Raw genomic sequence first — 25,713 nt, 5'->3', positions numbered from 1 at the left:
AATGATGACACATTGGCATTGTTTATGCCTAATTTCATACCATTTGGCACATGAATGTGTTTGCTTCAGCGATAAGAATTGGTGTTACAAAAGATAATAATATACTAATATCCAAAGCATTTTGAAACATGCTGTGGGAATTAATGACAGAACCTTTGAACACGCTGTCCTACCATCCTTCGCGTTTTCCCCTCGTCCATTCTTCCATGTTTACTCCCATCTCTTCCCAAGTTCTTTTCTATTCTCTCCCTTATTTTCTTCCCTGTGTACTCCCTTTCTTTTGTTCATAATTACTATCGCAAATAAGCCGTTCTTATAGATGGGGGTATTTTCACCAAAATTACTGATGGTTTAATTCTCCCAGAATTGGAGTACTGTATTTTATAATGTATTGTAATACCTCATCCCACTGGGAGCAGCGTTATGCAATACATATTTACAGAAAGAATTGTGGTCCTCTCGCCAACCGAAACACCCGGGGGTACTTGTGTTTGTTTTCTTTCACCATTTTGAACCTTCTCGTGCACAGCACGAGTAAAATCAAAAGTTTTCAATTTATACCGTCGAGCACAATGTTTCTCAGCCGGATTTACCAGACGACCCACCCGTCCTGGTATTTGCTCTCCATGACCCCTGTTACCCCCTACAGAGGTTGAAAGAAAGACAGAAATGGGGATTTTGAAAATAACCTACCTTACTAAGAAAATACTGGGTTTCTTTAAGTTTGGGGGTCAGTGGGTCAACCCAGGTTGGGAAAACTGGGCTGAGCCCAATAGTGTCAACCCTGACTACAGGAGTAAGAAAAAGTCTGGAACCTGGGACATTTTTATTTCCTTTTTGCACACAACATGACAATTTGAGGAATAGTCGCACTCGGTGAACATCGTAGCTCACTCTCGACATCCATTACCCTGTTTTCTGGCTTTAGATTTGATCACTACTAAGATTGAGAATGCAAGTTCACTTCGGTAAATCGTTGGGAACATCACTAGGACTTGTGGAACTACTTAGCGCAGAAATCTCAGGACACCCCCCAGAAACCTACTCAGGGCCCCTTTGGGGGTCATGACCCACCATTTCAGAAAGACGGGTCTAGCAGTTCCTCGAGTGCATAGAAGTGAAACAAACAGACTCCTATTTAAATATAGTATGAATTTTCTCGTCACACACCCTCCGATGCGTAATATGTAGATAGTCCCGACGGAACTTCAATGCGACGATCACAACTCTATTTGATGCTGCAAAGTCCATCTACATGTTACTTGAATAAAAGCCATTTTTGAGCCCTTCACACCCTCTCCCACCCAATATTATTTGCTTGTACATTCACCTCTTCCCTCACCCCTCCTCCCTCACCTTAATATTTGCCAAAAAACCTGTCGTGGGCATTTTCAGACCATTGGTGGAGGCATGCATATCTCAAATGGCCAAAGTGTAATTCATCATGTTCCACCTTTTGTATTACAATATTTGACAATCCGGTTGCGGAGATTTTGTTTTTGAGTCTCAAGTTTGTTTGTACATCCCTCATGACATCGTCTGTAAGGACATATGGAATCGTACCAATGGCATCAGCAAGTGAGCACAGAATTATGTTGTGGGAGCTTCAAACAAAAACCCACTATTTTCAGAAAGATGATGGTTATTGTGTTGGGAATTTGTTTAGCCTTAAGTACGAAATCAATTTCCACACCAAGTACTTGCGCTTAATGTTAAAATTGCTTTTTAATCATTTTGCTTCTCGCAATTACCATGAGGAATGCGTTGTCACACATCACCCGTGCACTACATGATAATGTTTTGGAAATCGCATCAGAACGAGCGTTTCTACAGTGAATAATAATGTCATATAATAAATTGAAAACGACTCGGTTTTATTTTTAATTTCACAATTTTTCATGGCACATCGCTCTACAATACATAACCCCTTGGGTTTGACCTCAGGTAATGTAATATGTGCAAATCATTGGCTATTGTGCTCACTGTGCATCTTATGTGCATGCGTGACACGCACTTCTTGGAGCTGAGCGATCCACTGTATTCGGAAATCCTGGTTTGCCATCCCCTTCTCAACACACAACAAACATCATTATGCTGGTTATCCTGGGTTCAAAATCACATATACTATGTTTATTGATCCATCTACTGATGCTATTGTAATTCAAGGCAGTCATATCCTACTCTCCTTGTCCTGCATTTAATATATGCACAAATTCCTCCATGAGTCTAAAATACGGTAGAATATGGATACTATACTTTGGTCAGGCCAAGGACTCTGCAATGCAATGAATTTGCTCCACCAAGAGTCTTCGATATTACAGACTTTTGAAATGACATAATCCGCCCATAATGCTCGTTACCCATGCACAGGATCCTTTAGCAGCAATGTTGATCAGGACATATCAACATACGAGATCTGACAATAAAGTTCCAGGAATAGTGTTTTTTTCTCGACAGGTGGCAGCACTGGCTTGAATTTCGTAATTGGATGTGCATCGTAATCTTTATTTCAGTACAGTCATACCCCGTTTTACGCCATTTCGACCTACGTCAAATTCGACTTTACGCCACTCTTCTAGAGTAAATTTCGAACGTCATTATGTGCGACTTTACGTCACTCCTACGGACGTGAAAAAAAATTTTCCCCTTAAAAATATATTTAACATAAATAAAATAGTACATAAATTAACAATAAAAGAAGCTAAAAAACAATTTAAAATACAATAAAAAGCACATTAAAAATATATTAAAATGTACGTACAGTATACTGTACGTACGCGCAACTGCTGGTTCTCATTCAAAACAGAGGCGACGTACAGTATTCCTTTACTGTGTCTGTGTTAGCCATGGGTCCTAAGAAGGATAATGCTAGTGTTTCCAAGCGTAATGTGGTTACGATGGAAGATAAGTTAAATCTGATTAAAAGGTATGAAAAAGGTGAAAAAGTGTCGGTGATAGCGCATAGACCTTATCGCGAATCGGAACCGCAATGCATCATGGGATGGGAAAGGGGCAATAGCGCCGCCGGCGGTCGCTGTCACTTTGACAGACTGCTTGTTTACATTGACACACTACGTGATCCTTACCACTTTAAACTACTTTTAGGACTTTTTTACTGTGACAAATTAACTGTGAACTGTGATCAGCTCATGAGCCAGTATTTGCAAGCCAAGGACACCGTCGCAAAACTGAAAGCCGCCATTGCAGTATGTAACAAGAAGCTTACTGTTTCGAACATAGCAAACTGTGATGAACTTGTGAAACTTTATACAGGTTTACCTAGTTATGACCTGTTTAAGTGGTTATTAGCAGAAGTATCCCCTCATGCACAGAACCTTCATTATTATAAGGGGAAATTATCAATGGAAGACAAGACCTGGCAAATAAACAATACTACAAAACTCGGAGTTAAGCGATCTCAATCTTTAGAGGATCAACTACTCATGAGACTCATGAAGCTTCGGCTTAATCTTCGTGCCGAGGACCTCGCATTTCACTTTGGATTAGGACAAAGCACCGTCTCCCAAGTTTTGTTCGCAAGTGTACAGCCAATATAAGTCAAGACCTACCCAGCGGGCACACGACGTTGTTTCAACGTCGAATAACGGTTGGAATGAGGTCGCGACGTCGGACAACCAAAACCCAACCACATTAATACCTACATCAAAACCCGACAGTCATTCAACGTTGTTTCACCGTTGGCAACTTGGCTTGATTTTTTAATCGAATAAATGACATTGTTGTGACATTGTATCAACGTTTATTCGACGTTGTTTCGACGTTGGAAAAATGACGTTGAACCAATTTGCAAATCCAACTCGTTTTCAACCTCGGGTCCACGTCGAATCTTGACGTTCATTCAACGTGGATCCAATGTCTGTGTGCCTACTGGGTACTCTCAAGTGCCTTGTTGGTATTACACCTAGCGGAACGATTTCATACATTTCCAAACCTACAGGAGGAAACACGTCGGACAAAAAAATTGTAAAGATGACGAACATTGTAGACAAGTTCCAGCCCGGCGATATTTGTATGGCCGATCGAGGTTTCAACATTCAGGAACTGTTCTTGCATAAACAGGTTGTTTCTCTTCTCCAATGGGAACCCCCCTTTCCCTCAAATATTTCTTTAAATCGCTGGATTTTAATGCCAAAAAACGCTGAATTTCTTTCACATTAGCCATCTTCCTTTCCGTAAACACAGCGTCGATCGTAGACAGACGCTTCCTCTTCTGGGTTCGTGTTTACCTTTGCCCCCTTTTCGATCCCATCATGCTTTGCGGTGGAGCGCCCTCTGTTGATATTTACCGATTCGCGATAAGGTCTATGCCTTAGGGCTGCCACGGTCGACGGTATCGACCATCATTCATGTTGGGGAACGTATTCTCGCATACGTCACTGAAAAAGCGCCGCCGGCTAAGACTGCTAAAATGTGTGTTTGTGTTCAGAAAAGACGCCATGTTTAAGGTGAATAACGTAATCTTATTAATTTTATTTATTATTCTTTACAAATTCATTTATTAATTGTGTTCATTACTCATTAAAAAATATGACTAAAATGTGTTTGTAGTGTTCTTTAAGGTTTAGCGATAGTTATATACTTTCGCGAATTATTTACTCTAGTTTTACGGTGTTTGTCTTCATTTTAAGACATTTTTAAGGCATGTTTTTTTTTTGTTTTTTTTTGTATACAAGATCGAGGCTCGTGAAAGAGCTAAAAGGCATTACGCCCGGTTTATGTCAAAACCCAAGTTACGTCACGGTTTATGGAACCAATTAATGACGTAGGCCGGGGTATTACTGTACTGTGTTAGCTATTGTATCGATCAGTTGTGTTTTGTAGCTCGTGGGAGCGTCAAACCCACAGATACTGGAGTTTTGATAAAATTATGTGCTGCAAACATGTTCTGAAGATGAACGACAAAAACATCTTCATCTTCAGAAATTTATGAAACAGAATCATCAAGTTTTTGGTAAAACTACATGAAAGTGGCATAAACATTCTTGACAAGTTGAAGGTGCTTTACAGAGAATACACAATGACAAATCACATGTGTTTGAGTGGGCCAAGAGATTTGCTGAAAGGAAAGAAAGACAGAGATAGACAGACAGAGAGAGAGACAGAGACAGAGACAGACAGAGAGATGGACGGACGGAAGAAAGAGAGAGAGACAGAGACAGAGAGAAAGAGAGACGGACGGACGGAAGAAAGAGAGAAAGAGAGAAAGAGAGACGGACGGACGGAAGAAAGAGAGAAAGAGAGAAAGAGAGACGGACGGACGGAAGAAAGAGAGAAAGAGAGACGGACGGATGGAAGAAAGAGAGAAAGAGATACGGATGGACGGCAGAAAGAGGGAAAGAGAGACGGACGGACGGCAGAAAGAGAGAAACAGAGACGGATGGATGGCAGAAAGAGAGGAAGAGAGACGGACGGACGGCAGAAAGAGAGAAAGAGAGAAAGAGAGACGGACGGACGGAAGAAAGAGAGAAAGAGAGACGGACGGACGGCAGTGTAGGGGAAGTAGTGGCGGAGACTCAAGACTCCAATGACCGGACACAGGTTTTACAAAAGGTCTGGTTTATTAACTGGTTATTCACTTCATTCCTAATTACCAAATAATACCGCTTAATTCAATGGACCAGGTTAACTCTTTTCGCATGGTCCTTCTCGTTCGGCCGATGTTCCTCCGCCACTCCCGTCGGGCAGAGGGTCTGATGATGAGTGCTCGTCCGTTCCGTCGGTCAGAGCTTCTGGTGACCAGTCTCCTTGACTCAACGTTTGCTCTGGTTTATATGGACAAACGGGAGTTAATCCCCTGTCCGCTGAATGTTAATCCTTTCTCCGCTAATGCCCCGAGGTCATGCATGCACCAAGTCCTGGCATCAGCTCGCTCCCCTCCTGCTGCGAGTTCCGTTTACCAAACGATAGGGGGGTGCTTCAGCCAGGGGCTGTGACCAGGTGGACAAGAGATTACCATGTGCGTGCACATTCTTGGCATCCATTTACGAAATCGTTACCAGTCTTTAATCAATAAGTTACACTGAGTTACACTTCCACAATTCCCTCATCTTTTTGTTTTTGTTTATATTAACCATTAATCTAAACATCAATATAAGTAAACAGTCAATCACTACAAGTAAACATCATTACAAGTATAAGTAAATAATCAATCACTGCAAGTAAACATCATTACGAGTATAAGTAAATAATCAATCACTGCAAGTAAACATCATTACGAGTATAAGTAAATAATCATAACTTTGGTAATCAAATTCCCTTAGGCATACACCGTCATCCTGCAAGAATCACAAAACATTTCGTTGGTCATTGACTCCTTCCATATTGTTCAATCTATTGCATTTGCATCACAAATATATTTTCAAAACAACACTTCACCATCACCAAGATACAACAATTTCACTTCATTTTCTGCACCATCTGCACCATCTGGAAAAAACGTTTGCCTCCACACAAATGTTGACTTTGTTTGAAAGGAAGGACTGATCACTTGTGTTTCAATCCAGGTATGAAACATTTTCTCCTAATCATAGCTCCTGCACTACTTCGTGTAGGATTTCGCTGTTGTGGTAACATTGCGGAGTCATAGACTGACCCTGCTCTCCTTGTAGCATTCTTGCCATTTTTTTTTGCTGTAAACCATTGTAATTCCTGAACAAGGCCTTCACCCAGTTGTAGTCGACTTGCCTCCTCCCTCATTGTGAGTGGGCAGCAAGTATTGGTGTGATGTTGATTGGCCAGCAAGATGTGGAACAGGGATGCCGGATGCATCCACAATGATGTTGGGACCATGGTGTTCAGGTCATCCATGGTCCATACCAGGAGTGGCCCGCAGAATCGCGCACAGCTGTTGTGAAAAGGCACAGCCATTGGTTTGCAGCTCCATGCTGGCTCCCCGGAAGTTGGTGAAGTAATAACATATGTCCCCGCATTTCACAGAGGTTGCGGGTAAAATGTCGTTGTCCTGCAACTTCTGATGTGATGAATGTTCGAAGCCTTCGAACAAGAGTAAGTGATCGCCTTTCTTTCATATGTTGCAGTGTGATCCAGGTAAATGGTCACATAAATTTCCTTGGTGAAGGTAAGCATTCATCTCCAAGTTACACGGGAGAATGTCTTCATCATTCTTTGAGAAAGAGGGTGTATGCCATGATTAACTTCATTTTTAGCCACAAATTTTCTTTCTCGAACTTCTTCCCAATTCCGTTAGCACTCCCTTCAAAATGTGATCTCGTCTTATCCTTATGCTCAGTCACATCTGAATCTGCTTTCCGCACACACTGAAACAGATAGGGTACATCTTACCATGAAATCAGCATAATAATGTATATCTTCCGACAGTTTCACATTCAACAATTTGTTGTTTTTCCTTAACACATTCAAAAAGTTATATTCATTTATATGCGTCACACAAATAATATTCAATCAGGTATGTATTTCACTACTAAACTAAGAATAGCATCCACAATTGCTTTCAGGTTAATATAGTTCAAAAATTAACTCATGCAGGTATTTTAGCACTACTCTAAGAAAATAAATTGTATATGATTACAATCACAAACGGGAATATCTAATTCCCAACAACAATTTTCCCAAACCAACAAATTAAGCATAATGTATTATTACCATAATTCCTCTCCACTTTTCTTTTTCCTTTTTTTTTTTCTAACAGTGTGTCACTCGTGGTGATATGAGTTCACTGATATTGTATTTGACACAACTCATAACATTGTTGTTATGCCATTATCTTAATTCTACTGTATTCATTTGCAACATCACTTGATTTAATCTTTTAATCTCAGTATTTATGCCGCCATAAAAGTCTTCCTTTTCTGGTTCCACATTTCTTTCCTCATTTGTCACTTCATGCGTTATCATCGTGTTGTTGGTTACCTTATTCAAATACACCGTCACTAATAGTCTAGTAGGAAGACTAGGTCCCCCTGCACCCCCCGGAGATATACTTCTAATCAGTGTTTCTAGATTGGAAACAATGTGTAGAAAATGACTAGCTATGGCCCCAAGCTGAAAAAATGTCCCACATACCATTTTTATGCAAATTACTGCTGCCATTATCAAAAAAAGACTAGGTCCCCCTGCACCCCCCCGGAGATATACTTCTAATCAGTGTTTCTAGATTGGAAAAAATGTGTAGAAAATGACTAGCTATGGCCCCAAGCTGAAACAATGTCCCACATACCATTTTTATGCAAATTACTGCTGCCATTATCAAAAAAACGATTTTTGACATATCTCAGCCAATATTGCAGATAATTGAAAAATGAAGGTGTCTAGACCCATGTTTTGAAGGGCATAGATCATGATAGAACTATTCATAACATGATTACATGTGTCTATGGTATACTAGTATGCTAATTAGTGCTTTATTTACAAAATAATCACAGTTTTACGAAATAATAGACTCATATTAAGGTCCGTCTACACAGACGTTAACACAAAGTTTTATTTTTCTAAATACCCTGTGAAATTCACCGAATGCCCTGTGAAACCTGGGATTCTTCTCCAGCTTTTTCAAGGGCCCGACTTTTCCCTTCCCTTTGAAGGCACTGGTGCAGTCTTCTCCGCTGAACACATAGTACCCCAGGAGAGTGGCACAGTAGTCCTCTCCCAGGGATTCTGCCAGCTCAGAGACGTTGACAAGTTGGCGATGCTTCCCTGACCCTGTATCCAGGTACACCGTCAGCTTGATGTTGTGGGCATGGTGGAGCAGGATCAGGAGGATGTCTGTGTCCGGTGTTCTGACTACAGCGTTCTTGTATCCGATGGTAGCAGCATGATGGAGGTACAGAACCACCCTGGTATCAGTCTCTTCCTGGTTGCTGTAGATCGTGGGGAGTTCACGTACCTCGACCTGAAACACAAAAAGGCACCGCATTTCAATCACCAGTCACTGCCAGTTTCAGTATATCTCCGGGGGGTGCAGGGGGACCTAGTCTTTTTTTGATAATGGCAGCAGTAATTTGCATAAAAATGGTATGTGGGACATTTTTTCAGCTTGGGGCCATAGCTAGTCATTTTCTACACATTTTTTCCAATCTAGAAACACTGATTAGAAGTATATCTCCGGGGGGTGCAGGGGGACCTAGTCTTTTTTTGATAATGGCAGCAGTAATTTGCATAAAAATGGTATGTGGGACATTTTGTCAGCTTGGGGCCATAGCTAGTCATTTTCTACACATTTTTTCCAATCTAGAAACACTGATTAGAAGTATATCTCCGGGGGGTGCAGGGGGACCTAGTCTTTTTTTGATAATGGCAGCAGTAATTTGCATAAAAATGGTATGTGGGACATTATTTCAGCTTGGGGCCATAGCTAGTCATTTTCTACACATTTTGTCCAATCTAGAAACACTGATTAGAAGTATATCTCCGGGGGGTGCAGGGGGACCTAGTCTTCCTACTAGACTATAAGGCTTTCAAGCAAGCCACCACTAAAACAATTGCCAATATAACTACTAAACCAACAAACAAGTCTGCTACTCCTTGTATATATTCATACCTATGACATAATTATATGTTGATGACATTCAACATTATATACCAAACTAACAAGCTTCCTAAAAGGTAAATAAAGAAAATCCCTTAATATGTAACATAAATCAGATTATTTGCCTTACCCTGATCCCCCTATCTCCCGGGGTTGAACTCAATCCCCTGATCATGAGTGTAGTTGTGATACATTTTTCACTCATGTTGTATTAATATCAGCAGGTAATTGTATGTCATGTAGGCAAATAAATGTCACTATCCCAAGTAGGAATATCACATGTTGAAAATGTAATGTTTATCAATGCAAGGGGTGTTAAAATGTAATTCAAATGACTGTAAATCACGACTATCATTTATCTGCCACTGAATGTTCTGCTGGGCTGCTAGGTGCAGCCTCATTTTCTGTGGGATCGTCCACCTTAGCCCCATGTGCTTGCTTGCAATGAGAGGCATGAATCCAACTTTCTATTTTGGGTCCATATTCGTTTCTATTCTTATCAATCTCCTATGGTTTATCATTTCGTTCCAAGATACCGCAACCAAAGGTTTTAACCACAGCTCTACCAAACTATTTCCAATTTGAACAAAAATGCCAGTGAAACAATGATTCGAAGAATTAACTTCAAGGGGTCAATAAATTTATTCTATAGCCAGATCTAATTTTCCCATCCAATAGTTTGCCTTGCCACATGTCATATTATAACACTTTAATAAACCTTCGAAAAATGTTTCCCATCTCAACAAATTTCCTTTTTTCAAATAGCCATGTGTAACTTACGTATTTAACTACAATTTCCTCTCAATTTGTTTGGCCTAACTGGCCGCAAAAGTGGCTGCCAGCATGCAGTACCGTTTTTTATCTACCAAGGAAGTGTTCGTCCACACAAGACCTCTACCAAAATGTTGTTTGTAAAAACAAATCTGGGATTTCTGATTACATGGATGCACACTCTCAGGACATTTTCAGGCTGCTGTTAACAATCCACTACGATAAATTAATTCATTTACCCACAATCAAATAATTAGTACAAATTGAGGATATTATCCCTATCACATTCTTTTATAGATTCATTATGTTGGATCTAATTTTTTTTCCAATAATTTTCCACTGCTGTAAGGAAGAACAATAGCTCTCATAAGTCTTAGTAATATCGTACTTAATTTGCCCAGCATCGAATAATTTATTTACTATCCTTTCTCATCTGTTAACCAGTGACTTTGTTTGAACTCCAGAACTGAAAACTCACAATAGTTCAAACCAGCAAAATTTTCTTTACTATTTTCCCATATCATCTATGCCTAAACCACATCCATACATACAGCACAATTTATATGCTGATAAAATTCAAGTTTATATATATAAAAATCCGTGAGCAGAGTACTCTGGGAAGTCAGTGTAAGACCTCTCCTAAATTTGGCTAATTTTGTACTCCCACATTTTTTTAATGAAGCTCATATCCATAAATAGCTTTGATTCTCATATAAATTCGATCACAATGGAATCCCAAGATTACTCCCAATTTTTACTATTAATGAATAGCTGCTCATAACTCAGCAAATCAAATCTTTATTCTCCATCTCCCTTGACAAAAGTGATAATTTTTTTTATAATCAAATTATATTTCTATTATTTTTTTTTATTTTACGAATTCTCTCGATATGCGATCCCATCCCCATGGAACTATCTATTTTCCTTCAGACAAGGCACACAATCTTGTAAGATTGATACACAAAAACAAAAACAACAAACACAAACATTGATACACAAAACACACACACACGCATGCATTATGCATATTTGTTTGCGTTGGAACCATTATTTACAGATCAGGTTGGGTGTCAGTTTTATTTCATTTTCATAAAATTTGTCCTTCAATTTTATAAATGCTAATACGCAAATGGACCAAAAAGTTTTATTTTTATTTTTAGAAAACCCCTATGATGTCACATTGAAATTACCCTTTCAGTTCCCACCATAATTTATCCAAATTTGACTACACACCCATTTGCATGTCAGTCGACCACTGACCTATCAATCATGCGGAACACTAGTCCGAAATTCCCACCTGATCATCATGTGACTCTTGTCACTTGGTTTCAAAAATTTGCAAAGCAATTGTTCCAACTTTGTAAATTTAAAATTGTGTGCCCAACATAAAAGATCCAATTTCGGCATTTGATCAATTAATTACTAATTTGCTTACAAGCAAAAGAAAAAATGAATAATTCTTGCTCCGAAAACTTTTCAGACCCAAGAATCATCGACAGTTATTCATGTTTGTCCAGTAATCTAATTTGTTGAGGCCAATCGTCATTTGGGATTTGTCGCAATGAAGGCCTAATCATTGTCTGAGGTATCGGTCAGCACTGGTACCCTTGATCTTGGTTTACCCTATTAACTTGTCTTCCTTTTGGTATACGGACATCCTCTTTTCCAATGTCCCATCCGTCCACACTTGAAACACCGGTTTCTGTCGTTGCCTGGGCTGTGCACCTGTGCACTTGTATTGCTGGGCTGCATCTCTACATCCCTGAGTTGCCACTGCAATCTCTCGTTATCTCCTGAAACACGAAAAAATTCTCTGTACCGTCCTTTTTGGGGAGACAACTGGAAATCAGATGGGACAACTGTCACTTTCATTCCTAATTTCGAGGGCAGTTGTGCATTTGTCTCCTCCACTGTATCCTGTATCCTTTTTATTTTAAGTTCTAGATCCGTTATCCGTTCTTGCTGTTCCCGTTGTCTGGATTCACCATCCCAAAGATGGAATGCAAGCCAGTCTACCGTTAGATTCTGTCTCTTTCTGGCTTTCAATCTTTGTTCTAATCTTTCCAATCGACTTCGCTCAAATGTACCATCTCTTGGAAACTCCTCATCATGTCCCTTTGTCCACAAATACCAATTCTCGACCTGCCTTATAGCTTCGGCACCATAACGGTCGTACATATGATGTGTACAAGTACCTTTTTGTGGAATCTCTGGTTGTCCTTGTGTATTCTTGCAGGCTCCATTTCCCATTCTGCCTTTTATCAAAGTAGCGTTGGATGTGTTGTAGTTTGTTCCTCTAAAGCTTCACTCGTACCTCCAGGAAGGATCTCTCCACCTGTTCAAACGGTGATTTCCAGAGAATCTCCCTCACCTGTGGCTTTTGCACAATCCAATCTCACAGATCAGTATATGCAGATGAGCCAGAGGGTCAGTATGAAATGGGTGAATCCTCAGGTGTCCGCTCTGTTGACGGGGAAATCACACAATGGTAACCGCACATATATATCTGTATATAAACTCACCACCTTGCTCAATTTTCCAAGGTTGTCTTCACATTGATAATATCTCACAAAGATATCCAAGCTTCTTTCTTGAGACCGCATTTTCATCAATCAAACAATCAATATATTCAATTCAATTTATTCAGTTCAATTTATTCAGTTAAATTTATTCAATTAAATTCAATCAATTAGATTCAATCAATCAACAATTCAATCAATTATTCAATTTCAATTAATTCATCAATATTCATCAATAAATCAAATTAATCATTTTGGATGACTCCTTGCATAAGCCCTTTCCCCAATGATGTCAGGACAGGTCCATCCATTGACTGAGATCGAATCTCATCGGTCGTCACCTCTGGTTCGTACCTCATGTCAATTGATGAATCACCGTCCTGTCCTAGGGTCATATCTGACATATTTCCCCATTTTGCCTGGTCTCCACAAATTTTCTTTGCAACCACTAAAGGCAACTCATCCTTCATTCGTGAGACAGCCAAAATGGATGGCAGATATTAAAGTTCTTTGGGAAAAATATCTCATCATTTTTCTTTTAATAGTACCCAAATCTCTTGGCAATATAAATTTCGTAAAACTCCTGAAATAAGACTGTAAAATTCCTTCAATCATGCTAAATTTTGAAACTCCATCGCTTGTAATACCCAATTTATCCCATAGGGCTTGAAAGTTCTTTTCCAAGTTCGTGCAATCATTCTACATTTGAACCCTATGATATCATTCATAATAATCATCATGATTTTATAGTCATGGTCCTATCATAATCATCTATTTAAAACGAACATTTCCTTTATCACCACAGCTATGTGGTATAATCAACAATAGAATAAAACTGTACATAGCAACAGGCTACCTCATGGCCACTTAGTATACCTATTGACAATAAGTCATAACAATATCGAATAATCATTGAACAATTCAAAAATCGCTTCTACTGCTCCAGCCGCAGCATTCGTCATTTTGTCTGCTCATCTGCGTGACCAAAACGAAATAAAGGGAGCTCAACCATTACACAGCGCTTTTAATGGCGCATGCCATAGGACCTCAACGCAATTTCGACTCGGCCAGAAAACGAGCAAATTTTGCAGGATGTTAACTGGAATTAGTCGTGAAAATATATCCAAAATACACAAAAATACACACCCACAAAAATAAACAACAAACCCAAACAAACCCAAGGTCGACCCTCTTACACAGTAAATTACATCATTTCAGCATCGTATTGATTGCTGAAATATTCCAGGGTTTATACACACCTTAAAAGAGGTATGCGTGGTGTTGCCCCCTCCCACGTTCATTCCAGGGTTTATACACACCTTAAAAGAGGTATGCGTGGTGTTGCCCCCTCCCACTTTTAATTCCTCATTAAATTCCTCATTAAATTACTCATTAAATTACTTATTAAATTACTTATTAAATTACTTATTAAATTACTCATTAAATTACTTATTAAATTACTCATTAAATTACTCATTAAATTACTCATTAAATAACTCATCAAATTACTTATTAAATTACTCATTAAATTACTTATTAAATTACTCATTAAATTACTCATTAAATAACTCATCAAATTACTTATTAAATTACTCATTAAATTACTCATTAAATTACTCATTAAATTACTTATTAAATTACTCATTAACTTAACTTACATAGTTTCAGCATTGTATTGATTGCTGAAATATTCCAGGGTTTATACACACCTTAAAAGAGGTATGCGTGGTGTTGCCCCCTCCCACGTTTATTCCAGGGTTTATACACACCTTAAAAGAGGTATGCGTGGTGTTGCCCCCTCCCACTTTTAATTACTCATTACATCGCTTCTACTGCTCCAGCCGCAGCATTCGTCACGTTGTCTGCTCATCCGCATGACCAAAACGAAATAAAGGGAGCTCAACCATTACACAGCGCTTTTAATGGCGCATGCCATAGGACCTCAACGCAATTTCGACTCGGCCAGCAAACGAGCAAATTTTGCAGGATGTTAACTGGAATTAGTCGTGAAAATATATCCAAAATACACAAAAATACACACCCACACAAATAAACAACATTTATTCCGTTCAACAGAACAAACATTTCCTCTATCATGACATGCATGTCTTCAAAATTATATGACCAAGAGAAAAAAGTAAAACTAATTAACACTGCGGGCAGTGATGATCCGGGGACCATACCGCTCCATCCTGATTGGACGAGTGCGTGCTAGAGTCGTTAACAACGACAGTCCAGATCCGATTGTTCAAAATTTCAACTCAATCGATCGAAAAATGAACGCAGGGATGCATTTTAAAGGTGCAGTGGCACTAACTGAGTTGCCACGAATATGGCCACGAAATTGCCAATATGGCCATCACAAAATATTTTCCTTAATCAATTGGCTCATAGCATAACCAATCTGCAAGTATTTCATCCGGAGATGTATCTCTGAGGACTTTTAATTAAATAAGTCATTTATAAATCAACGAGTTAATTTATTAAATGATTAATCAATAAATCAAAATTTCCTTGACAGCCACATCACTTGGTCAGTGTCATGTCCAAATATCAGCTTCCTTACTCAAAAGGTGCCTGAGTTAATGTAATGTAATTACTGTAATAAGATTACTGCAATTACTGTAATGATTACTGTAATTACTGTAATTACCGGAACTGTAATTACTGTAATTACCTCGTGAATAACTCGTGAAATAACTCGTGAATTCTTATCCGATTTACTTAACATTTGAGTGTCCCCAAAACGTTGGAGCAAAACGTTGCAACAACGAAAGTGAAACGTTGTCGCGACGTTGTGGAAACGTCAGCAAAACACAACATTTGAATGTTCCCAAAACGTTGGAGCAAAACGTTGCAACAACGAAAGTGAAACGTTGTAGCGACGTTGTGGAAACGTCAGCAAAACACAACATTTGAATGTTCCCAAAACGTTGGAGCAAAACGTTGCAACAACGAAAGTGAAACATTGTAGCGACGTTGTGGAAACGTTAGCAAAACACAACATTTGAATGTTCCCAAAACGTTGGAGCAAAACGTTGCAACAACGAAAGTGAAACGTTGTAGCGACGTTGTGGAAACGTTAGCAAAACTCAACATTTGAATGTTCCCAAAACGTTGGAGCAAAACGTTGCAACAACGAAAGTGAAACGTTGTAGCGACGTTGTGGAAACGTTAGCAAAACACAACATTTGAATGTTCCCAAAACGTTGGAGCAAAACGTTGCAACAACGAAAGTGAAACGTTGTAGCGACGTTGTGGAAACGTTAGCAAAACACAACATTTGAATGTTCCCACAACGTTGGAGCAAAACGTTGCCACAACGAAAGTGAAACGTTGTAGCGACGTTGTGGAAACGTTAGCAAAACACAACATTTGAATGTTCCCAAAACGTTGGAGCAAAACGTTGCAACAACGAAAGTGAAACGTTGTAGCGACGTTGTGGAAACGTTAGCAAAACTCAACATTTGAATGTTCCCAAAACGTTGGAGCAAAACGTTGCAACAACGAAAGTGAAACGTTGTAGCGACGTTGTGGAAACGTTAGCAAAACACAACATTTGAATGTTCCCAATTTATCCCCTTAAAATCCCATTAAATCCCATTAAAATCTTCAGACAAACCACTAGCAATATTATTCCTAGGACTAAAATTACCAGGACCATTATCAAACATTTATCAAAATATTAGGACCATCATCAAACCAATGAATGACTCAATCCTTTAATGACTACATCCAAACCCAGACATTTTGAGTTCCGTAACTTTAATACTTCAAATTTTCCATTCCTTCCCTTCCTGATCCTTAGATGTAGGGATGGGTTCTTTTTAGGATCATGTTGCATCGAGCATTATTTTCCAAAACAGTGTGAACATTAAACCACACCATTACCTCTGACATCCCACCATTTACACCAGCTTTCCCATGATGTCGCGATATGACCCCATAATCCCACAAAACTCTTCGTTGCTTTAACATCCAATATGAAAATTCTCATTTAACCCGTTCAAAGAACGTCCATTTCGCAAAATCGAACCAACCACAACCTTCGCCATTAATATCTATTGTAAGCGTGCCAAATCAGTAAGCATCACCCCTCCTATGAGCCTCGACCAGAGGGTGGTTGTTACTCACAAACACTCGTCGCTAGCTGTTCCATTGTCTGCCGATTCCCACTCTGCTGCCGATTTCCACTGAGCCATCAGAGTGGAATTTGGAATTTTTTATTTCTCTGAGCTCATGAAAGTGGTGACAATGGGTGGTCTGCCATTGCTTTCCCACAAAAGCATCTTTCAGCTTTCAATAAAATATTTGTACCAACCAAATCTGCGAGTATGGGGCGCAGAGAAAATACACAAAAAGCAACAGCCCTGGCTTTGCTTCCTGGAAGCTTCCTGCAAAACGCTTTGCTTCTCGCAAAACGTCCGCCAATGGGAACTAGAGGGAGGGGAGGGAGAAGGAGCGGGAGCAAGAGACAGGGTGCCGGAATGGACATGAGGGACAATGAGGGACAGTGAGGGAGTGTTGGTATGCAATTTTCATCCAATCGCCATCTTTCACAATAATTCTGGACCGGCATGAGGTGGGGTTGTCTGTCATGAATTTATTTGTTGATCGAACGAGTTTTAGACATGGCGGGAAAACTGAAAAAAAAATTTTTCTCTCCTCCACCCCTTTTTTTTTTTTTTTTTTTTTTTTTTAACTTTGGACCCACGGCTTTCGTCCTACACAATTCCGTTTAATTTGTCTAAATCCGACCAGTCGTTCCAAAGATATAAGCCGTTTTGTCGCAATACCATAAATTGGAATGAGGTAAAAATATATATATATAAATATAATTCCATTTCCCGGCTCCCTGTCGCACGCCGAGCAAGTTGCGTGCTTTGAACAAGTGCAAAAAAAAAACTACTTTACATGTGTACGGGTGTGTAAACGAGTGTACCAGCCTTACACGACTTGGAAGCAAATGGTTGCATTGTGCACTCATGCTCCGTTTGCTCCCAGGTCACAGTAAGGCCCTTAATGACCAGCGCCGACCTGGTGCATTTTATTTAGACAGCGCAAAAAATACGTATTTACAGAAATCATTTAGAAAAACACGAATAATAGCTACAGTCGTTTATCGAAGTACCATTCGTGATGGGTCACGCCACCTATATCGCGGCCTCGGTGCGCAAGGAAGCCCCAGACCACCTGTTCCCCCATGTATGTACAAAACTATTCCCAAGTTCGTAAATCATATTGGACAAAAACAAGACACACTCACCTTTTAAAGACTTGTTTGTGTACAATTGATGTCAGCGGTGCCTCCAAATTGTAGGGGAAGTAGTGGCAGAGACTCAAGACTCCAATGACCGGACACAGGTTTTACAAAAGGTCTGGTTTATTAACTGGTTATTCACTTCATTCCTAATTACCAAATAATACCGCTTAATTCAATGGACCAGGTTAACTCTTTTCGCATGGTCCTTCTCGTTCGGCCGATGTTCCTCCGCCACTCCCGTCGGGCAGAGGGTCTGATGATGAGTGCTCGTCCGTTCCGTCGGTCAGAGCTTCTGGTGACCAGTCTCCTTGACTCAACGTTTGCTCTGGTTTATATGGACAAACGGGAGTTAATCCCCTGTCCGCTGAATGTTAATCCTTTCTCCGCTAATGCCCCGAGGTCATGCATGCACCAAGTCCTGGCATCAGCTCGCTCCCCTCCTGCTGCGAGTTCCGTTTACCAAACGATAGGGGGGGTGCTTCAGCCAGGGGCTGTGACCAGGTGGACAAGAGATTACCATGTGCGTGCACATTCTTGGCATCCATTTACGAAATCGTTACCAGTCTTTAATCAATAAGTTACACTGAGTTACACTTCCACAGCAGAAAGAGAGAAAGATAGACGGACAGACGGCAGAAAGAGAGAAAGAGAGAAAGAGAGACGGACGGACGGCAGAAAGAGAGATAGAGAGAAAGAGAGACGGACGGACGGCAGAAAGAGAGAGAGAAAGAGAGACGGACGGACGGCAGAAAGAGAGAAAGAGAGAAAGAGAGACGGACGGATGGCAGAAAGAGAGAAAGAGAGAAAGAGAGACGGACGGACGGCAGAAAGAGAGAAAGAGAGAAGGAGAGACGGATGGACGGCAGAAAGAGAGAAAGAGACGGACGGACGGCAGAAAGAGAGAAAGAGAGACGGACGGACGGCAGAAAGAGAGAAAGAGAGACGGACGGATGGCAGAAAGAGAGAAAGAGAGACGGACGGACGGCAGAAAGAGAGAAAGAGAGAAAGAGAGACGGACGGATGGCAGAAAGAGAGAAAGAGAGAAAGAGAGACGGATGGACGGCAGAAAGAGAGAAAGAGAGAAAGAGAGACGGACGGACGGCAGAAAGAGAGAGAGAGAGACGGACGGACGGCAGAAAGAGAGAAAGAGAGAAAGAGAGACGGACGGACGGCAGAAAGAGAGAAAGAGAGACGGACGGACGGCAGAAAGAGAGAAAGAGAGAAAGAGAGAAAGAGAGACGGACGGACGGCAGAAAGAGAGAAAGAGAGAAAGAGAGAAAGAGAGACGGGCGGATGGCAGAAAGAGAGAAAGAGGGAAAGAGAGACGGATGGATGGCAGAAAGAGAGAAAGAGAGACGGACGGGCGGCAGAAAGAGAGAAAGAGAGAAAGAGAGATGGACGGACGGCAGAAAGAGAAAGAGAGACGGACGGACGGCAGAAAGAGAGAAAGAGAGACGGACGGATGGCAGAAAGAGAGAAAGAGAGACGGATGGACGGCAGAAAGAGAGAAAGAGAGACGGATGGACGGCAGAAAGAGAGAAAGAGAGAAAGAGAGACGGACGGACGGCAGAAAGAGAGAAAGCGAGAAAGAGAGATGGACGGATGGCAGAAAGAGAGAAAGAGAGAAAGAGAGACGGACGGATGGCAGAAAGAGAGAAAGAGAGACGGACGGACGGCAGAAAGAGAGAAAGAGAGAAAGAGAGACGGACAGACGGCAGAAAGAGAGAAAGAGAGAAAGAGAGATGGACGGACGGCAGAAAGAGAGAAAGAGAGAAAGAGAGAAAGAGAGACGGACGGACGGCAGAAAGAGAGAAAGAGAGAAAGAGAGACGGACGGACGGCAGAAAGAGAGAAAGAGGGAAAGAGAGAAAGAGAGAAAGACGGACGGCAGAAAGAGAGAAAGAGAGACGGACGGACTGCAGAAAGAGAGAAAGAGAGACGGACGGACGGCAGAAAGAGAGAAAGAGAGAAAGAGAGAAAGAGAGACGGACGGACGGCAGAAAGAGAGAAAGAGAGAAAGAGAGATGGACGGACGGCAGAAAGAGAGAAAGAGAGAAAGAGAGATGGACGGACGGCAGAAAGAGAGAAAGAGAGAAAGAGAGACGGACGGACGGCAGAAAGAGAGAAAGAGAGACGGGCGGACGGCAGAAAGAGAGAAAGAGAGAAAGAGAGACGGACGGACGGCAGAAAGAGAGAAAGAGAGATGGACGGACGGCAGAAAGAGAGAAAGAGAGACGGACGGATGGCAGAAAGAGAGAAAGAGAGACGGACGGACGGCAGAAAGAGAGAAAGAGAGAAAGAGAGACGGACGGACGGGAGAAAGAGAGAAAGAGAGACGGACGGACGGGAGAAAGAGAGAAAGAGAGAAAGAGAGACGGACGGACGGGAGAAAGAGAGAAAGAGAGACGGACGGACGGGAGAAAGAGAGAAAGAGAGATGGACGGACGGGAGAAAGAGAGAAAGAGAGAAAGAGAGACGGACGGACGGGAGAAAGAGAGAAAGAGAGACGGACGGACGGGAGAAAGAGAGAAAGAGAGAAAGAGAGAAAGAGAGATGGACGGACGGGAGAAAGAGAGAAAGAGAGAAAGAGAGACGGACGGACGGGAGAAAGAGAGACGGACGGACGGGAGAAAGAGAGAAAGAGAGAAAGAGAGACGGACGGACGGGAGAAAGAGAGAAAGAGAGACGGACGGACGGGAGAAAGAGAGAAAGAGAGAAAGAGAGACGGACGGACGGGAGAAAGAGAGAAAGAGAGGAAGAGAGAAAGAGAGAAAGAGAGAAAGAGAACAAGAGAGAAAGAGAACGGGAGAAAGAGAACGGGAGAAAGAGAACGGGAGAAAGAGAACGGGAGAAAGAGAATGGGAGAAAGAGAACGGGAGAAAGAGAACGGGAGAAAGAGAACGGGAGAAAGAGAAAGAGAAAGAGAAAGAGAGACTTGACTTTTATGTGCTTTTATTATAAAAGTATCAAAACACACATGGAAGAACACCGCAAAATTTTTACAAGAAAAAGAAAGTTGTACAAGCAAAAAGAATGTATATACATGTATATGTGGACATTGAGCGTAAGTATAATTTACAAAAACAAACTCAACACCTCATCTGTAAAACAATCGTCGTTCACACTGCCGAAACTTATCCGGGCCGACACTATTCCTTTGAAGCAAAACAGCACATTTTCATCTCTGCCACTCAATTTGATCTTTCTAGTTTTATATATTGCGAGTTTAGCAATTCCGCACAGAAAATTCAAGAAAGGGACCGCTGTCTTGTTCTTGGTGCTCCTTTCAATGCCATACACAAAAATTGCAACAGAAAAAAGAAACTGAAATTTATAAAAGAGCTGTTGGAGGAAACAAAAAAGGGGTACCAATCTCTTACATTTCACAAAAGCATGGGTCACATTTTCAGCCTCTTCACAAAAAGGACAAACATTCAGTACAGAAGGATCAAACTTATTAAGTAAGTATTTGGTGACCAGGGCCTGATGAACTAGTCTCCAATTTAAGTCTCCGGTTCGACCTAAGGTTGGAGACCTATACATCTCTTTCCACACTGGAGATAGGAACGAATTAGCCGGAATGATCTCATCCCACCGATTTTTTAAAGGTTTTGTGAAACCCGGTATAAGCACCTCTTGGCATATCCCATAAATAACTTTTTTTCCCATCACATGGAACACACCGCAACCATCTGACTTTGAGAAGACACCCTGTTGTTTTTTTGAGGTGACTTGGAGCTCGGGGAAATAGAGACGAGAGTCCACCACTTCATCTGCCCCAGTCCACCCGATATTTAATTCCCTGAAAGTTTTAATCACAACTCTCAAAACTTTGTCCACCATTCTAGATGACCGAACCCCCACTTTTGATGTGAGAGAACCGGTGGATAACCATCCATTTAGGGAAGGCTTCATCAGGTCTCGCACTCTGTTTATTCCATTACAGGTGAAGCAATGCATAAATGACCTGGAGGTTGAAATTTCAGGGAATAAAGGATTCAGAACCAATGGCTCATGCATATATTTTTTTGCATCGTAGGACACCTCTAATCGTTGTATTCCAAGGACTTGCCAGGCATTCAGAAGGCTCTGATGAAACTCGGGGAGCAGAGTCGTGTTGACATGCTGCAGGTCCATGAGGAAGAGCTCTCGGTCATACTTCAACCCATCTGCTTCCTGCAGCCAAGCGTTTGTGAGAGGCCGCCACGGGACACACTCACCATACAATAAACGCTTTATCGTCCACATGCGGAAAGCCATTATCCGACTCGGAACATGTATCAAGCTTTGGCCACCTGCATTTCGGGGTCTGCACACCGTGTCTGGTCCAAGCCAATGGTGGCCTCCCCAGAAAAACTGAGTTAGAACCTCTGAATGCCTGTGACCAAGTATCTCGGAGGTTGGAGGGGGATAACTTTATGCCAAATAAAAGGAACCACCAGGTTATTTATTATTGTCACCCTTGCCTTAAGCGATAGAAGGTGGTGCAACCGTTTCCATCTAGCCAGTTTCTGCTTAATTCTTTCCAAGAAACCCTCCCAATTTTTTTGTTCATATGCTTGGACTCCGAGAAATAACCCTAAATATTTAAACCCCTCTTTGTTCCACTGCATTCCTCCTGGTAACACAGGCAGAGCTGAGGAAGGTGGACTGGGGCCCACCCATAAGGCAACACTTTTGTTCCAATTTACTTTTGCCGTGGAGGCGAGCTCAAACTGGGACAGACATCGAAAGACCTCACCCACATCATTTTGGCTGGAAACAGCAACACAAATGTCATCCGCATAAGCTGAAGTAACCATTTTGTGGTTTTTTGTTAAGGAGACTCCTTCCACTGAGTTTCGGAGCAAAGCTAGTAAAGGTTCGACCGAGAGACTGTATAGCATTCCTGAAAGCGGGCAGCCCTGACGGATGCCTCGCTGAAAGGGAAAAGGGCAACATAAGCTGTTGTTTACCTTCAACAGACAGGATGCATTTTCATACAACAACTTAACATAGGAAACAAAATTTTGTCCAAAACCAGCTCTCTGTAGTACAGCAAACAAAAAAGAATGGTCAACACTGTCAAAAGCTTTTTCTTGATCTAAAAGAACCAAACCAAAACCATGAGATGTAGTACGACCGAGATTGATCAAGTCTCTCACCAAAAAAATGTTATCGTAAATAGAACGCTCAGGAACACAATAAGACTGATCAATATCAATCAAAAGGGGGATGACTTCCTTTAGACGTATCGCGAGCGCCTTCGACAATATTTTATAGTCCGTATTTAGGAGTGACACCGGCCGCCAATTTGTGGCGTCTTGCAAGTTCCCTTTTTTTGGAAGGAGACACAAAACTGACCTCCGGCAACTTAGTGGCAATTCACCTTGTTCAAGGCTATCATGAAAGATGTCAAGTAGAGTAGGGCCTAGAATGTCCCAAAAGGCCTTGTAAAATTCAACTGGGAGGCCGTCAAGTCCAGGGGCTTTCCCATCTTGAATTCCTTTAAGAGCAACAGTAAGTTCTCCGAGAGAGATGCCAGGCTCCAGTTGTTGTCGCTGGTCTTCAGACAAAAATGGGAGCAGTTCAAACATCTCGTTTCTGTTTTCCTGGTTCACAGTTCTCAAGGCAAACAGCTTTGAATAAAAGTTTCGTAATTCATCTTTGATGTCACTTTGAGAAGACAGAAGCGCACCGGCAGAAGAGCGCAAAGCGTGAATTTGTTGAGGGGTCTTGGCTGTCTTTTCCAGGTTGAAAAAGTCTTTGTTTGGTTTGTCAAGTTGGATATTGTCCATTCGCAGTCGGACGAAAGCACCAGATGCACGCTCTCTCACCATTTCAGCCAGTAGTGTTCTTTTCTCTGACAACTGCTGGACATTTTCGTTGGACATTCCAGATTTCTGCTCACAATAAAGTATATCGTTTTTTAAGGCAGTTATCACACCGAGTGTGTTACAGGTATTATAACGACAGTATTGCTGGCAAAAACACTTAATTTGGGATTTTGTGCAATCCCACCATTGCCTTAAATTTAGGTAGGAAAACTTTTGCATTTCACATTCCTTCCATACCATTCTGAATGCTTCTTTGAAATGCTCACTTTGTAAAAGTTTGACATTGAAAGTCCAATATGCACTTCTACACACGTGATGAGGTAGGCCACATACAACAACAACCATGTGATGATCAGAAAAACCAGATGGCCTTATATATGAATTCTTGACAAGATTTACCTTATCATGGTTAACATAAATTCTATCCAAACGAGCCATTGTCAAAAGATTTCTTGTGGCATAAACCCACGTGTACTGCCGGATATTAGGGTTCTGTACCCGCCACACATCCACAAGTTGAAATTTTTTAATGAGCTGTGCCAAAGGCCTTGCACTCGGTGGATGAGGCTCAGGAGTGTTTCTATCAAGTTGTGGGTTGAGGGTACAGTTGTAGTCTCCCCCCAAGCAAACCAACATGGACAGGTCAATAGTGCTTAAAAAACCTGCTAACTTGTGAAGAAAAGCACTTCTTGCAGAGTTAGCACTAGGGCAGTATACATTAGTCGTGCAAATCTTTTGGTTACCGCTGACAAACTCCACAGATAGTAAATGGCCCTTGCAAATTTCTCTACATCTGATCTCCAACGGCTGGAGTCTAGGATGTAAGACTACTGCAACACCAGCCTTGGCATCAACAAAAGCACTGGAGAAAAAGTGACAACCTTTAAAGATATTACGCCACTCAACCTCAGAAGACTGATTTGCATGCGTCTCTTGTAACATCAGCACATCAATTTTTTCATTCTGAAACATTTGAAACACCTGGAGGCGACGCACACAACTGCGACCACCGTTGATGTTTAAGGATGCTACTTTTATCTCCACTCTGTTAACTATTCATAAAGTTCCTTGCCCGCTCGAGTTACACATTTTCTTAGCCTCTGGAATTGAGGTTCTGACATTTTAACCTGATAAGGTTCACGAATCATGTTCTTTGCAGTCAAAATAAAATCATGCAGATTCAGAAAGTAGTCTTTGATTTTTACATGTCTTTTCCTGAACGTTTCTTCAAGGAACTTGATAACATTTTCTTGAGAAACCATGGTGATGGTATTGTCATCACACGCCTCACTCTCTTGAGCACTTGAAGCACTAAAGAGTGGAGTAGAAGAGGTTTCATCAGAATCAAGTGCTTCATCTTGATCTGCATCTTTTCCTCCTATTTGCTGAACACTTAGTTTTGGAAACAGCAATTCTACAGGGTCAAGGACCTCCGCACTCTTTGCAGACCCTTCCAAATTTACCATATCCTCTGTGGCTATAAGTATGTCCCCCACCTCATCATCCCTTTCATTTTTATCTGTCAGGGAAGGGTTAACGTTATCCTCACAGTCGCAAGGACTTTCCCCTTTATCTATTTTTTCCTCACTAGCAGATCCAGCTGCTAACTCGTCTGAGCGAGTTTGGTTATCAGGACAAGGACTTACCACATCCTGAGAGGATCGACTATTTTCCGGGTCATACTCAATCTCAGCAAGTGGTGCCAGCGAATCTTCCTCATGTACACACACTTCCTGTACCATCTCCATTACCGCCAAGGAGTTTCCGGTGTAGGCCTCACCCTGGAGGTCCTGCGAACCTGACACGATCTGAATCTTAT

The 25,713-nt window shown here is 41.3% G+C and overlaps 1 protein-coding gene across 3 annotated transcripts in view; it reads left to right on the top strand.

Moving 5' to 3' along the window:
* The window catches only part of SPATA20 (spermatogenesis associated 20), a 150,376-nt gene that overhangs the window by 98,408 nt on the left and 26,255 nt on the right, over window positions 1-25,713 (top strand). The window contains exon 16 of one of the 3 annotated variants that reach the window (XM_078778947.1): window positions 22,144-22,323. The exons of the other annotated variants lie outside the window; for them this stretch is intronic. Within the exon in view, the coding sequence (XP_078635073.1) occupies window positions 22,144-22,308 (165 nt within the window). The 3' untranslated portion in view covers window positions 22,309-22,323. Of the gene's footprint in view, window positions 1-22,143; window positions 22,324-25,713 lie in introns of those variants that run through there. 3 annotated transcript variants of the gene reach the window in all.

This window comes from Myxine glutinosa, chromosome 5 (genome assembly GCF_964187855.1).
Source record: "Myxine glutinosa chromosome 5, kmMyxGlut1.1, whole genome shotgun sequence".
Taxonomy (NCBI): domain Eukaryota; kingdom Metazoa; phylum Chordata; class Myxini; order Myxiniformes; family Myxinidae; genus Myxine; species Myxine glutinosa.
Note: the sequence above shows the minus strand (reverse complement) of the source record. Positions and strands in the feature narration are given on the sequence as shown.